Genomic DNA, 15,349 nt, shown 5'->3' with positions numbered 1-15,349 from the left:
AGCATCAGTGATGGCCTGCCAAGCCAAGAAGCACTGCAAGTACCCCCAAGGCCCCCTGAGCACTGCTGAGGAGGCACCTTCCCTCCCGCCTCTGCCCTCCCCGCAAAGAAGAGTACGGGGTATCTTAAGACCCAGGAACCTGGGGGGCTGGAGCAATAGCACAGCAGGTAAGGCATCTGCCTTGCATGCGGTCGACCCAGGTTCAGTTTTCAGCACCCCATATGATTCCCCCGAGCACCACCAGGAGTAATTCCTAAGTGCAGAGCCAGGAGTAGCCCCTGTGTATCGCTGGGTGTGACCTAAAAAGCTAAATAAATAAATAAAGACCCAGGGATCTGACTGCACACCCTCCTTCCTCTGTGACTGACTTACTCTCCTCTTCTCCAGCCCCTCTGTGGTGAGGCCTTAGACACCTGCAACTCTCAGTTATCAGCCTTCAGGGAACACGGTAGAGAAACCAGGATGCAGGGTCCCTAGGATGTGCCCTCAGCCAACAGTGGGGGGTGGGTCACAGTCTCCCAGCCCTTCAGGCAGGCAGCCTCAGGGTGTCCAAAATAATCTCCCAGAAGGCTCTGAGCCCAGTTGCCCCCCACCCTCAGGGACCTTCTCACTCCGCCCAGACACACCCCCCACCCCCACAACTTGCCGCAGTTTTCTGGGGCCACCAGCTCGCAGATCCTGTGCCCCAGCTTCAAACTCTTCCATCCAACAATGAGTGCGGGACAGAGAACAGAGCAAGCAACGGTGGGAAAGTGGCCACAGTCCGGAAGGGGGTTCTGTGTGCAACCTGCTTAGCTGGACAGCGCTTCCTCCCCCCCCCCGCCCCCCGCAACAGTGCTGGCTCTGTGACACACACCACACAAGGGGCCGCACTGGCCACATGGCGACAGCCTGTGAGCAGGTCCAATGGGGTCCAGGCCCTAGAGCCCTTAGTTGCTTATCCGCACAGTAAGGACGGGAAAAGTCAGGACACACTTGATCCAACCCTGTATTCCCATGGAGAATCGAGCAGGTGACTGTCTATCTGCTGTCTGTCATCAGATATCTACCTAACCATCTGCCTGGGACCAGAGAGACTGCGTAGGTGTACGGCGTGAGGCATTTACCTTGCAGGTGGCTGCCCCTGGTTCAATCTCTTGCACTGCGTCATCCCACCAAGCCAGGACCAGGAGTAGGCCCCCGCACCTTAGGTGTGGCCCCCAGACAAACAAACAAAGCTAATTAACAGTAACGAGCGCCTGTAACTGTTAATGCACTGAGCACATTACCTTTCAAGTAAAATATTCACGAGCACAGTCCCCACACATAGTTTTCAGCCATGGAAACTAAAGCAAAGGACGATGACGAACCCGCACAGCTGCTCGGTGAGCGTCTGGGAACAGGGACAGCCGAGCTGGGCTCACCAGCCCCAGCAGGCCAGCACGGCAAGCTTCCACTAACTCAGTTCTCAAAGGTCCGTTTGTGGAACTGCGCTCCACAGGAGGCCAAGACCACGAAGGCAGCACTTAAAAGCAAAATGACACAGGCGGGGCCGGGGCTATACCGCAGCAGGTATACCATTTGCCTTGCATGCAGCTGACCTGGGCTCGATCCCCGGCATCAGTCCCCCAAGCTTGTCAGGAGTGATTCCTGAGTACAGAGCCAGGAGTAACCCCTGAGCACTGCCAGGTGTGGGCCAACAAGCCAAAAACCAAAAAACAAACAAACAACAACAAAAAGTTTTTGGCTTTGGGGTCATTGCCAGTCAAGCTCAGAACTCGCTCCTGACTCTCTCTACAGCTTGGGGACCATATGCGTATACGGTGCCAGGGACCAAACCCAGGTCCGCTGAGCACAAGGTGAGTGCCTTCCCCACTGCCCCATCTCTCCAGCCCCCTCTGTACTGCTTCTTTGAGGCCCTAAAAGCATCCTACCCCCCTCCCACCCACCCCTTGCCCACCCTCCCTCTGTTTGAACTTGAAGCTTCTCGGACTGGAATGATGGGGCTCCCCATCGAGGCCCCCGCTCCCCCCCACCCAATCCCTTGCTCCCTGGGAACAGAAGTCAAGCCTGGGCCAGCTGTCCATCCCCTCGGGTGATGCCCGAAAGACTGAGGACAGTGTTTGTGCCCATTCAAGGTCAAAGCAGGTCACCCTGCAAAAAGGTCACTGCAGGAAGCCCTGCAGAGCCAGAGCATGTCTGTCACTGAAGGTGGCCTGGGCAGGGCTGGAGACCTGCCAATCAAGGCTGCCCACTCAGCAAGTCTGGAGGGGTCCCTTTAAGGCCCGGGCTCAAGAGCCAGCCTGGGAGAAAGCAGGGACCTAGAGTTTATTTTATTTGACATTTTTCAACGTCAGGACACTTCGGAGCCAAGGAGGAAACGAATCCCATCTGTTCCCGAGCCCCGGAGCACAGTTCAAGAGGACAGGCTGGGGAGGGGAGGCGGGGAGGGCTCAGGAAGACTGGGGCACGCGAAGCAGCGAGCCACCTGGGGCCGACCCGCTCCCTTCAGCTCTCTCCAGATGGGCCTGCTGGCTTAGGTGTCTGGGTGGCAGATCTGCCCCTACTGCTGACCACATCACCCTGTATCCGAGAAACACGCCCCCTGGGGGTGTGCGGTCTACATGTACCCCTGCTGCTGCAGGACTGAGACCTGTCAGGACTCCATGCCCCCGGACAGAACTAGGGACATGGAGAGGTAACCCTGAGTGCGAGCAGACGGGGGGCAGAGGAGCTGAGGACCCCACACCCAGCTCCTGCACGTGGCCCCCTGCTCCCTGCCCACCCACCCAACCTGAGGGCCAGCCCGGGAAGGACAGATGGCTGCGCGACTTATCTTCTGCCTTCGATTAAATTCCAGACCTTGCTATTTTTGGAAAACCAAATTCCTTTTCTCTTTTCAAGAGGTAAAAATGTGCCGAGCTGTCAGGCAGGGCAGCCGCCAGCCAGCTCATGGTTGTCTCTGCTGACATGCCCCGGCGGTGACGCGGGGGCTGTGTCACCGCCGTGCCAGGTTTGAAGAGGATCACTGACAACTTGAGAGTTTCCAGGGGGGGTGACCCGCGTACCAGGGACCCGGAAAAGTGAACCATCGAAGAAAGCACTGGAATAGCTGGCGCTTCTATTTTTTGTTTTGTTTTGGGGCCATACACAGTGCTCAGGGCTTACTCCTGGCTCTGTACTCACGGGACCATATGGTGTGCCAGGGATTGAGCGCGGGTCAGAAAGAAAGCACCTTGCATGCTGTACTATCTCTCCAGTCCATTATTATTATTATTATTATTAATTTTGGGTATAGAGAAGACAGTATCTGAGAGATCATTAATAACAAGTTGAATGAAGATCTATACCTCTATTTCTCTCAGGGGACAATGTGAAACAAGAGTGCTGCTGATTCCACATGACTATTTAGAAACTTTCCTCCAATTTTGTTCTATTGGAAATGGGCCATGCTGGGGCCTGAGAGACAGTACCTCCAATAAAGCATCTACCTTGCATGCAGCGAACCCAGGTTCGATCTCTGGAATCCCATGTGGTTCCTAGAGTCTTATTAGGAGTGGTCTCTAAGCACAGAGCCAAGAATAAGCCCTGAACAACATCGGATGAGACCTAAACCTAAAAAAAAAAAAAAAAAGCACAGTCCCTGCCACTTTGCCAGTGTAAGTCGTGAAAAGGGTCTGGTGTTTGCATGGAGGACGGAGGACGCAGCCCCAGACAGAAGCTGCCCCGGCAGAGAACAGAGCCCACAGTGCGTGCCCTGATCCACTGTCAGCTCTCCTGCTGGGACTAGGTCACAGGGGTGGGGGGTGGAGTGCAGCAGTGCTCACTGTTGGTGGTCCAATGGTCCCAGGCTGGGGCCTCCTGGAGGCAGAAGCAATGGTGCAGGGCAGCAGTGGGGCGGGAGGGTGGGGTGCAAGAGGACAGCATTGCCTGTGGGCGGGGTGGGAAGCATGGCTGACACACCCCTGCTGGGAACAGCCTCCCTCCCTCCCTCCATACCCCCCTCCTCTCCCGGTTCATGAAAATGAAGAACAATGATCTTGGGTAGGACATTTTCTAAATGACAAAACCTCACAGGACCTGAAGTCCAGAGGAATGACAGGGCAGAGAGGAGCAGAGCAGGGAAACGAGGGCGGGGGGGGGGGGGGGGAAGGTTGGGGTGGTATGTGTGTGGGGCGGAGTCTGCGGGATCCCAGATGCCACTTTCTAAAGGCGAACCTGGTGCTTCACCGTGAAAACACATACTTGAGGAAAGAATGCTTCTGTTAGAATTGCCGGGGCTTAGAAGCGGACTCCCCGGCTCCGGCTTCCTAAGCGCTGAAGGCTGGGTGTGGCTCCAGCGCTGGCAGGGACGGGGAGTGTGGAGAGTTGCTGCTAATTGCAGGCCGACCGCAAAAGCTGCATGTGGAATTCTGGAACCGAGCACTGCGGCTGGCTGACGGGGCTGAATTTGGACGTGGCCAGGCTAAGCCTTTATTTTGCAGTTCCCCCCACCCCGCCCCGCGCCCCCGTGAACTCCAGGTTCTTGGGGCTTCTGGGGTGAAGGGTGTGCAGGCAGGGCACATGCCCGTCTCAGTCCACTCTGCTCTTGCTGATTCCGGGACCCACGTGCTTCTGTCCCGAGGAAGAGGGTGGCAGAGGGTGTGAAAGTGAGAGGGCAACTTTCCTGGCACTCCAATCACCCCCGCCCACCCCCTCCTCGACACCCCCAGGATGGGCCAGCAGCCACAGCCTCCCAGGTGGTGCTCGGGTCTTGTCGTGCTCCCCAAAGGCCAGTGTCGGGGACTCAGGAGGCAGGGGCCTCGGGCCCTCTTCAGAATGACGCCAAGAGTGATCACGGGCGCAGTGATCGTAGTTCTGAGAGCAACAGTCCTGCGTCAGAACTTCCCAAGCACTTCCTGTACCTGAGCCCGTTGCACACTGCTAACTGCCCCGGGGTGGGGCTCTGCTCACTCGGCATAAAAACCCCCGCAAAGGCATCGAGGAACCCGTGTGCACTGGGAGTGCAGCCTCGAGGAGACCTTCTCAACACACTTCTTGCCATGGTCGTTGGGCTGGCAGGGCAGAGCCTCTGCCCAGTGACCTCCCCTGTGGGCACCCCCCAGGGCCACCTCTCACCACCTCGGAGAAGAGGCTGTGCGGCGTGGCTCAGCCAACACCCGCTCACCATCCCACCCAGTACGGCCCTTTGAGCTTCTCCTCGGTCCCAGCTGCAGGAGGGCGGTGTCCTGTGAGGTGGGGTGACCCTGGGACAGCGCAGAAAGTAAACAGCCCCGCCGTGCGTCACTTGTTTTGCTCCCGAGCAGCCTCATCCGCTGGACAGGCCCCGAGCAGATCCCTCCAAGTTTATCCCCGGGGGCAGGAACAGCCTGGAGCTGGGGAGCAGGCGGGGGCACTGTGCACACTTTTCAAATCTGAGTTTTATGGGGAGAGGGAGCCTCTGAGGTGGGGGGCAGGCAAGGGATACCACTGGCCCTGGGTTCTGGCAAACCACGAGGCAGAAAGCAGAAGGAACCACCAACTGAGATGTACCCCTGAGAAGATTCCAGAACCACTGCAGCTTTGTTCTCAGAGCTTGGAGCAGTTGGTCAGGCCCCTAAGGCCTCAGCACTTTGCCAGGGTGGTGGTGGTGGTGGGGTGTCGTGCCGTAGCAGTGCTCTGGGCTCACTCCTGGCTCCGCACTCAGGAATCACCTTGGCAGTGCTCATGGGACCTGATGGGATGCTGAGATGGAACCTGGGCCGGCCCCACCTGCTGTTCTCTCTCTCTAGCCCCGAACTCCTGCACTTCGTTCCCCCTACATCTCCCTCCCTTGCCGGGCTCCATGCCGCCCCCAGTCTGGGAGAGTGAGTGCAGGCGGTGCCAGGGGAGGAGCTGAATAGACTGGAACAGGGACGAGAAAGGTCCACTGCTGACGAGGGCTGCAGAACGGGTGGGAGCCCCGTATAAGTTAGCAGGGCTAACACTCGCTTTCTTGTATCACTGGCCCGTCCACGCACACGCTCTCATTCTTTCTCCTTAGCTGCCCGCGGAAGGGCAGGCCTGCTGCCACCCTCCTTGACAAGCAGGGAGCACTGAACACTCCAGAGTATTATCCCAAGAGCAAAGACCATTTCCCTGGGCCCTTCCCGCCCACGCCCTGCAAGCAAAGCCTGGCTGGGCGGGGCGGACCACAGATTGACAGCGACAGAGACCAATAAGGGAGAAGCGCCTTCTCCGACCAGACCAATCAGGTCCTCGCGCATCCGTCCCGTTCCCCACTCGCCCCAATTTCGGGGCAGCCACACACCAGCGGGCGAAGGTGTGGCACAGGCGAGGGGCCTCGGCCTTACCCTGTAGTGATGTCGTCGTCCTCCGTCATGGTCTTGCCCATGAGGTCACTGTCACTCATGTAGCCAGACTTGAGGTCCACCTCGTCCGAGTCCAGGGACTCGACCAGCTCCAGGCGGGAGATGTGGCTGAGCTTGCTGGGGCTGCGCATGGGCATGGTGTGCGAGTAGTGGGCGCGCTCGCCGTGCATGTACCAGGCGGGCGGCCCCTCGGAGCGGCAGCTGCCGCCCGCCGACGGCGCGTCCCCTGCCTGCAGCCGCGGGCTGGACTGGCCGTAGCGCCAGGAGAGCGGCGACGAGCGGTTGGAGAGGCTGGACACGCTGCGGGGGTTGGCGTCGTCGCTGTCGTAGCAGGCCATCTCCAGGGAGCTGGGCAGAGAGCACAGGGGCGCTGGTGGGCTGCGGGCATCTCCTCTCCACCTGCCCCCCACGCAGAGGCGCCTGGCACAGGGGCGCTATCAATGCTACACGTGCAAGCTCAGGTGGGCAGAGTGCAGGGCTAGTGGGCACATGGAGCCAGAACATAAGGGGGGGGGTGGGAGGGGCAGGGGGGAGGGAATCCTGTCCGGCTGTTTACTGGGTAGCCAGGTGGCGGCAGTGGGGACCAGCAGAGCAGGGGGTGCTGGTGGCATCAGGGTCTCTTCTACAGAGACTGACAACCAAGTCGGTGCTAAGTAAGCACCAAGGGTCCCCGAAGGGTCCATGTCTCCACACCCACCACCTGGAAGCAGGCGAGGGTTGCTGGCTCTTCCAAGGCCCGGATGGGTCTTTCTGCTTAGACTGGGGGCATCCATCCCTCTTTTTGTCAGAGCGCAGAGGACGAGTGCATTTCCCCTCCAGACGAGGGCTGTCTGGAGGATTCCAAAGCAACACAGGAAAGGCTTCGGGAACCTATGGTGAGGTGGGTCTGGACATCAGTGGGGAGCAGAGAGGTCCTGACTGGACAGAGGATGAAGGCCGGACCCCGGGTCCCTAGCTCAGGCCCAAGGTGGACTTGCAAAGGAGCGTGTTGGGCTCAGGCTTAGCCTCAGGGAGCCTGGGGTGTGGGGGGGCAGGAGGGGTCTCTGACGGCAGCAGTGGCCACAGTGGGGACGTGCTCAGACACGTGGCCTGCATGCGCTTTGGACGCAGACCCCCGAAACCCCCAGTCCAGCAGCTGGGACACATCCAATCCACAAAGGTGCGGGTCCAAGGGCTCAGCCCACAGAAGTCAGCCTGGCCTGAGTAAGGAGCTGGCATGAGGCTAGACATGAGCTTCAGGAAGCTGAGGTGCCTCGTCCCCAGGCACTTGGGGGAGTAGGACCGGACCCGGATCCTTATTTTTATAAAGTTGTCCGAGACCAGGACAGTGCTCCCCGGAAAGGTCTCTGCTGACCCCGAAAAAAGAGGGTTTTGGTTTCAGTGCGTCTCGGTCCTGAGATGTTGGGGTGAGTGGGGGGTGGGAGGAGGTGGCCGACAAGCTCCCTGGAGGGTCCTGCTCCCCACCCAGCCTCTCCCTTCTGGCATTCCTCTGTGTCCCTGGCTGCCAATCACAGGGACCCTCCAAGTCAATGCAAGACCCCCCAAAGGCGGAGGCGGCAGTGCTGGGCAGTCTGGCACCTTGCACAGGCCGATGTTCGAGAACAAACCAGAGAACCAATCCCGGGCAGCGAAAGGGCAGAGAAGCTCTCGTTCAATGTGGGGGCAGGGAGCACTGGCCGGAGGAGACAAGGCCATGAGCAGGAGGAAGGGGCGAGAAGGCTCAGAGCAGCGAGGAGAAGCCAGAGTCCAGGACAGCTGGTCAGTACCCCGGGGATGAAGCGAATGTGGCACAGGGACTGGAGCGAGCGGCCAGACTCAGGGTTCGAACCCAGGGCCTCACGCATGCCAGGCAAGTGCCCGGCGAAAGGGTCTTCCAATACAACCCACAATATTGGTGCCCCTTCCTCTCTCGCTGCTTTAGTTTGTCCCCCAAACGCCTCTCCAGGCTGCTCCAGGCTCCCAGCCCTGCCTCTCTCTGGGGAGGGGTTTGGGGGTGGGGACCCAGAGCCAGAAGGAGGGTTTCATTTCCTCCCCAGCCCCAGCCCCCCGGCCCAGACTGGGGAAGCAAGCCTGTGGAAATAGAGAAGCGGGGCAGGAAGCTACATTTCAGAAGAGGAACTGGGTAGAGCTGGCCACCTCACGCCCAGAGGAGAAAGCTCCTGGCAGGGGGCGAGGGGCTGTGAGGGTGAGGGCCAGCGTGCATGGGGCCAACTGGCTGGACACGGAAGCCCCTCTGATGGGCAGGGGTGGGGCGATGGGTGAGTGAGGCCCAGCCAAGGCCCCCACCTGGAATGGTTCTTTCCTGCCCATCCCCAGGACTGAGCAGCGGGATGAAGGATGCGAACCCCTGCGGGCAGGCAGAGCTGAAGGCAGGGACCCCCGGGGCGTGGCGTGGGGCTGGAGCAGGAGCAGCCACACCGGGAGAACAGAGTTCTGCCCTGAAATTGGAGTGGGAGCCACAGTGGCAGCAGGCCACGGGGAAAGTGGCTCGTGGTCAGGACAAACACACCCGCTGGGGCTCCCAGTTCCTCTCCCCCCAGGGCAGATGGGAGCAGGCCTATTCCCCGCACCCTGGATTCTCATGGACAAGACTCGGGTGCCCCTTACCCCTGGGGAAAGCCACACAGCGCCTGTCGGGGTCCCCCTGATGGGCTCCCCGAGTCCTGATTCACGGGGTGGGGTGCGGGCAGTCAGAGTCAGTGGCCCGGGGAGGCTGGGCACGATGCCGGCCCTTCCCCCGTGGGTGAGTCATTTGGGGTGTGACCCTCTCCGCTCTGGCACAGGGCTGGGGGTGACCTGGGGCTGAGCTGTTGCAGCAGCTCCCCTGCTTGGGGTGGGAGGAGGACGGTCCCCGAAATAATCAGGCCCACTGGCCACTCCCTGTCCACCCGCTCAGGGCTTGATGAAGACACGAGGGGCCTCGAGATACTCTCCCCTCGGCAACCCCCCTACACACAGCCTGGTTCCTCAGACCCTGGTTCCTGGGTCACAGCTCCTCCCAAAGCTGGGGTGGGCCAGATGTACAGAGGGAACCCTGGGGGGCTCTGATATGGACAACGGGAGGGACAAGGGGGAGGAGGAGAGGAAGGAAGTGAAAAGAGGGTCTGAAGCAGGAGAACCAGGGCCACTAGGGAAGGACCCTCATAATCGTGGCCACAGCCTGCCACCACTGACAGGTAATGAGCTCCCTGTCACCAGAGGTATGTAAGTCCAAACATGGGCTAAGAGTCCTAGCTGCTCCAAGCCCAGATGCTGCTTCCTGTCCTCTCTCCGCCTCGCCCCGCACCCCCAGGATTTCCCAATCCTGGCTGTCTGGACCCAGTCCCTCTCCCCTCTGTCCCCCCTGGAGCTGACGGCATGAGCTCATCTGGGCAGCCTGGGGGGGTGGGGGGTGGGGTTGAGTGAGTCAGAGCAGAGACCAGGGCCAGCAGGCCGCTGGCTCAGAGCCGTGCCGCAGGAGGGGGGTATGACCCACACAGCTGGAGGCTGCAGGGGGGGGCTGCCAGGAGGGGTGCCCCCGCGTGGCCTGCACCTGGGTGGCACTGTGTGGGCCCCGTGGTGCGCCTGGGCCTGGACCACGGGGTGGGATGGCATGAGGGCTCCTCTCGAGAGAAGGCTGAGGAGGTGCAGGGCTGGGAGCCCCAAATTCCGGGGGCCAGTGGGTTGGAGAGTTGGGTGGGAGACGCAGGCGCCGGGCCAGGGAGCCTGGGAGCCCTCCGGAGGGGGCATGCAGGTGCCACACTGCACCTGGGGCCTCTCGTCCCCGGGCTGGGGGGCAGCCGGGGGAAGGGTCCTCTCCCTGGTCACCCCGTCCTTACCTGTGCGCCACCTGGGAGCCACGGAGGCTGGACATGGTCTCCTCCAGGTTCTGCCGAAGATCCAGAACATTCTGCACGGTTCTCTTTCTCTGGGACTCGGGGTCTAGAGGGAGAAGAAAGGCGGGTGGTGAGTGTGGCTGACCGCTGGGAGCCTGGGGACCTGCCCAGGGGACCGGAACACGCGGATGCCCAGTCCTGGGGCCCTGAGCTGCAACCAGGTCCCCAGGGTCTGACCTGTACCCCGGCTTTGTTTGGGGGAGATGCTTTCCGGGTTTCCGGGCGTCTGCCTGAGCCCAGCGTCCAGCGAGGCACAGAGACAGCCCTTGGGCTCTTGGCGGGGGGGATGCCGCTCCCACAGAGGGTCTGCCCAGCCTGCGGGGGTGGAGACCCTTGCCCTGGTGACCAGTGCTGCCACCAACCGCAGCACGAGGGAGGAGGCCAACCCTGGAGAGAAGCTGGGCCGGGCACACCGCACCCCCAAACCCAGGCCTGAGTGGCCACCCTTGCGGGAGGGAGGCCCCAGCAGTGCGGGGGGAGGAGAGAGCTGCCCTTCTCTGAGGAGAGACTGAGTCCTGGACAGGGAGCCAGCCCCGTGGGAAAGGGGGTGCAGGGTGACCCCAATAACCCTCAGTGTGTGGGGGTCGTTGTATCTCACTCACGATCCAGGCAGTGAGTAACCAGGAGCAGGAGGACGAGCAGTGAATGCAGATGCCCCCCGCTCCTTTCCCGTAGGGGCCCTCCGAGGCACCCCGGAACCCTCAGAGGCATCTTGGGACCCCCAGAGGCACCCTGGGACCCTCTGATAGGAGGGCCACATGTGGGGGTTCTGGGGGACTTGGAACTCGAAGTGCCCAGGCATCCAGAACCCCCAAAAGCCTTCTGCTTCCTTGTTCTTCCAGCCCTCCCGCCCCCACCCCCCAGGGAGCCAGGCCACAGCTAAGGTCCTGACCACGGGGCGCCCCAGCCCCCGAATGGAGTCAGCCTGGCCCAGGGGTTCCCTTTGACACTGGAAGCAGAAATCAGAGCTCGAAAGACTGGAACAAGTCAGAACAACAACGGTGAACGGAAGTCACTGAGAAACCCAAGAGCTGGGGTGCCCCCTGCCACCCCCTTTCCCCCATCCCAAGCCCTGGTGCTCTCAGCAGGAGCCTGAACGTCCCTCCAGCCAAAGGAGCATTTCTGAAGCCGTCAGGAGGGCTCAGGCCGGCGGGAGAACCATAGGCATGGGACCCCCATCACCCAGCCGGAAGGGCCCGTGGAGGATGGGGAAGGGGGGGCGCTCTGGGGTGGAGTCTGTCCAGCACTGGCGTCACCCACTGGCCGTCAGACTGATTGTCCTGGCATGTGCCACCTGAGAGTTCCCCTGGCATGCACACAGGGTTAGAACGGGATGTGAGTATTTCTGGAGCCTGGTTGGTTCTCAAATGTCCACACGGGGCCCAGGAGTGCGGTGCCAAGATGTGGGTGTCTGGGCTGGCTGGGCAATGCTTGGCAGAAACGAGGGAAAGGCATGTGCACCTCGGGGGAGTGGGGAGCAGAGCGTACCCCCTCTGGGAAAGGGACCCAGAGTCACCCAGCGATTTCTCGGGGACCGCCCTTCCTGCGTCAGTCAGGGGGTGGCGCTGTGGTCCAGCTTCTCAGCAGCTCAGGTGTGTGTGGGGGGGAAGAAACCAATTCCTCTGCCTGTCAGCTGGCATCTGTGCCACGGCACCAGGCAGGGTGACAACACACAAACACACAGCAGGTGTGCAGGGACACTCAGGATGTCTGGGAAGGGCTGCAATTTAAAACAGGGCCACATCTGGAGGTTCCAGGGGGGCAGAGAGATAGGACAACGACTGGGGCCTAGCACACAGCTGACCCAGGTTCAACCCCCAGCATCCCCTATGGTGCCCAGAGCCCGCCAGGAGTGATCGCTGAGCACAGAGCCAGGAGCAAGCCCTGAGTGCAGCTGGGTGTGACCTAAAAACAAACCAAGCAAAAAAAAATCAATGCACGGGGCCTCGAGAAGTGGCAGAAGTGGCAGAGTAGATGCTGTATATAAAAACGGCCCCCAAACCACAAGCACCCCCAGGACCACGGGATGTGGCCTCAGTCACCAGAGGAAGACAGTGGCCACATGGCCGACTGGACATGTCCTTGTCAGCCGCCAAGGTTGGTTTTGTTAGTGTAGCAATAGCACAGTGGTAGGGCGTTCACCTTTCACGCGGCCGACCCGTGTTCGATTCCTCCGTCCCTCTCAGAGAGCCCGGCAAGCTACGGAGAGTATCGCACCCGCACGGCAGAGCCTGGCAAGCTCCCCGTGGCGTATTGGATATGCCAAAAACAGTAGCAATAAGTCTCACCATGAGAGATGTTACTGGTGCCCGCTCGAACAAATCCATGAGCAACGGGATGACAGGGACAGTGACAGTGCTGGGGATTGAACCCAGGTCTCAGGCACACCCTTGACCACAGAGCTGCGTGCCTGGCCTAGGAAAATGCCCTTTGTCTTAAGAAAACTATTGACCCACTCAGTGGCCAGCGAGCTATGGTCACTCCCTGGACTCCAGGCCTGAGACAAAGCGCTGGGCTGCAGGAAGTGGTCTCAGGGCTCCAGAAATGGCACAAAAAGCCATTTTTCTCCTCTCAGTCAATGCTCAGTGCCCTCCTGCCCCCACCTCTTCCGTCCTTGACCCACCCCGCTCCCACCCCATTTCAGGGTCAGGGAAGGGGGCAGGTTGACCCCAGATCTTCTAGACTTGCTAACACTCAGAGCCACAACCATCCCTGGAAGTGATTCCTGCTAAGTCAGCCTGGGGGAGGAGGACAGACTGGCTGGAGGGCACAGGGAGAACAGAAACTAGCCCGGTGTCCACCCTACAGGCTCAGTCGGGACAGTTTTTTTTTTTCTCTATTTATTTTTATTATTTTTTTAAATTTTATCACCATGTGGAAAGTTACAGAGTTCTCAGGTTTATGTCTCAGTTATACCGTATTCAAACACCATCCCTTCACCAGTGCCCATATTCCACCACCAAAATCCCCGGTATACCCCCCGCCCCCCACCCCAAATGTATAACTGATGAATTTCACTTCATTTTCTCTTCACCTTGATTACGTTCCATATTTCAACACAAAACTCACTATTGTTGTGGGAGTTATACCCCCAAACAAGATAACCCTAATAAGGAGGCATTTGATAATTAGTTTTCCATTAAAAGATTGTATGTTTTCAGGTTTTAGAAAAGGTCGCGCAGCCGCATTAGCGGCCGCGCGGCTCAGATGTGTCCCAGTCCCGAATCCTGGAGCCGTGTTAGTTGCTGCTCAGTGTCACCAGGGCTCCATCTGGAGAAGGTGTGCTGGCGGCACCTCCTCCTTCCGGCCCCCCCGGTGTTGCTGGCCTCAGTCGGGGCAGTTTTTATTTTCTGCAGGGACCAGGAGCTGCTCTTTGCTCCTTGGCCTAGAGGGGCGGCGGCAGGACACCCTGACTCTCCTTCGCAGTGCCCCCTGGTGGTTGCCTTGAGTACTCCATGCTGCATCTGGACAGGACTCCCTCCTAAGTTTGGCTGGGCTGCAGGGGGCAGGGAAGGTGGGCGGACAGACACATTCTGGGCGGAGACTAGTGGCCTAGGGAACAGAGGACTGACACGCACATTAGAAGGGTCTCCACCGAGCAGGACGCTGAGCTTTTCCGAGGCTGGGGGGCAAGGGGGCCTTAGGATGGGCTTCCTGATTCATGTCTAGCTTTATCGCAGCAGTGAGGGGCCACGGGGCCACGGGGCCACCAGGGGCTGCAAGCAGCCTTGCACCGTATGGCATCGTCCCGGAGCACCACTTTATGTGGTCCCCAGAACAAAGGATATAAGCTGCATTTGCAAAAGAACAATCCCCCCCATACACACACACACACACACACACACACACACACACACACACACACACACACTTACCCACTTCTAACCTGTGTCCCACCCCAGCCCTGGTCCCCAGCACACCTCTGGGCTTCCCCTAATGTCTCTCGTGAGGACAGGAGGCGAGAAGCTGTTTGAGGCACACGTCACCGTGTCTCAGGGCCACCCCTGCGTGGTCAGATGCCTGGGCTGGAGGGCGCAGGCCTACGGGCACCTGGACACAGCAGATGGGGTTGGAGCAACGGTACAGTGGGCCGGACGCCTGGCTTGTGTGGCCAACCCGGGTTTGATTCCACCTCCGGAGCCCCGCCGGGGTAATTCCTGAGCACCACTGAGTATGGCCCCCAAACAAACAAAACCAGACACGGCGTGGGGGAACCTGGTGAGCAGCTCAGGAGGGTCTCCGTGAGCACATCAGCCCTGGCGAGTTCTCCTACAAACCGCAATATTTTTATGACTGAAGTGTGTGTGTGTGTGTGTGTGTGTGTGTGTGTGTGTGAGTGTGTGTGTGTGTGTGTGTGTGTGTGTGTGTGTCTGTGATGTGATGTGCCGGGGCTCGAACCCAGGGCCTTACACATACAAGGCATGTGCTCTACTGCTGAGCCACATCCCTAGTCCCCACACAATTGTGAAAACTGGGTCTGGAGGAATAATGCTGGGCCTCAACAGCCGACCTGGCAAGCGTCTGGTCACACATTCAAATCCTTGGTGTCCCACATGTGCTGAGTCAGATCTAGGCAGCTATGCTGTCTGTGATCCCTGATGCCTCAAGTGATTTCTGTCCCTACCACAGTGGGGTGTGTATGTGTGTGTGTATGTGTGTGTGTGTGTGTGTGTGTGTGTGTGTGTGAGAGAGAGAGAGAGAGAGAGAGAGAGAGAGAGAGAGAGAGAGAGAGAGAGAGAGAGAGAGAGAGCGCACTGTCAAGGGATGCCACTTCTAGCCAGCAGCACAAATCAAAAGGAGTACGGGCAGCAGTGTGTGGGAGATGACTCTGGGGGGGGGGCACATATGTGACATGGTCACCCCCACAAGCGCCACAGCCATTCACTGCTCTTCCGCCAAGGACTGAGGCCCCTTGAGCATGCCTGCAAGCCTGTTACACAGCCAGCAGCCGAGCACTGCCGTGTGAGCCCCTGGTCATGGCAACAACAGCAACAACAAGAGGGGAGAGAGGGAGTAAAAAAGAAAATAGGGCGGGGCTGGAGTGATAGCACAGCGGGTAGGGCGTTTGCCTTGCACGCGGCCGACCCGGGTTCAAATCCCAGCATCCCATATGGTCCCCTGAGCACCGCCAGGGGTGATTCCTGA

At 59.7% G+C, this 15,349-nt stretch overlaps 1 protein-coding gene across 4 annotated transcripts in view; it reads right to left on the bottom strand.

Moving 5' to 3' along the window:
• NAV1 (neuron navigator 1) overlaps positions 1–15,349 on the bottom strand; it is a 162,173-nt gene that overhangs the window by 87,188 nt on the left and 59,636 nt on the right. For all 4 annotated transcript variants that reach the window (XM_055144194.1, XM_055144196.1, XM_055144193.1 and 1 more), the window contains exons 4-5: positions 10,148–10,250; positions 6,312–6,677 (exon numbers count right to left, since the gene is read on the bottom strand). In XM_055144194.1, coding sequence (XP_055000169.1) covers positions 6,312–6,677; positions 10,148–10,250 — 469 coding nt within the window. The remainder of the gene's footprint in view (positions 1–6,311; positions 6,678–10,147; positions 10,251–15,349) is intronic.

Source organism: Sorex araneus, chromosome 7 (genome assembly GCF_027595985.1).
Source record: "Sorex araneus isolate mSorAra2 chromosome 7, mSorAra2.pri, whole genome shotgun sequence".
NCBI lineage: Eukaryota > Metazoa > Chordata > Mammalia > Eulipotyphla > Soricidae > Sorex > Sorex araneus.
Note: the sequence above shows the minus strand (reverse complement) of the source record. Positions and strands in the feature narration are given on the sequence as shown.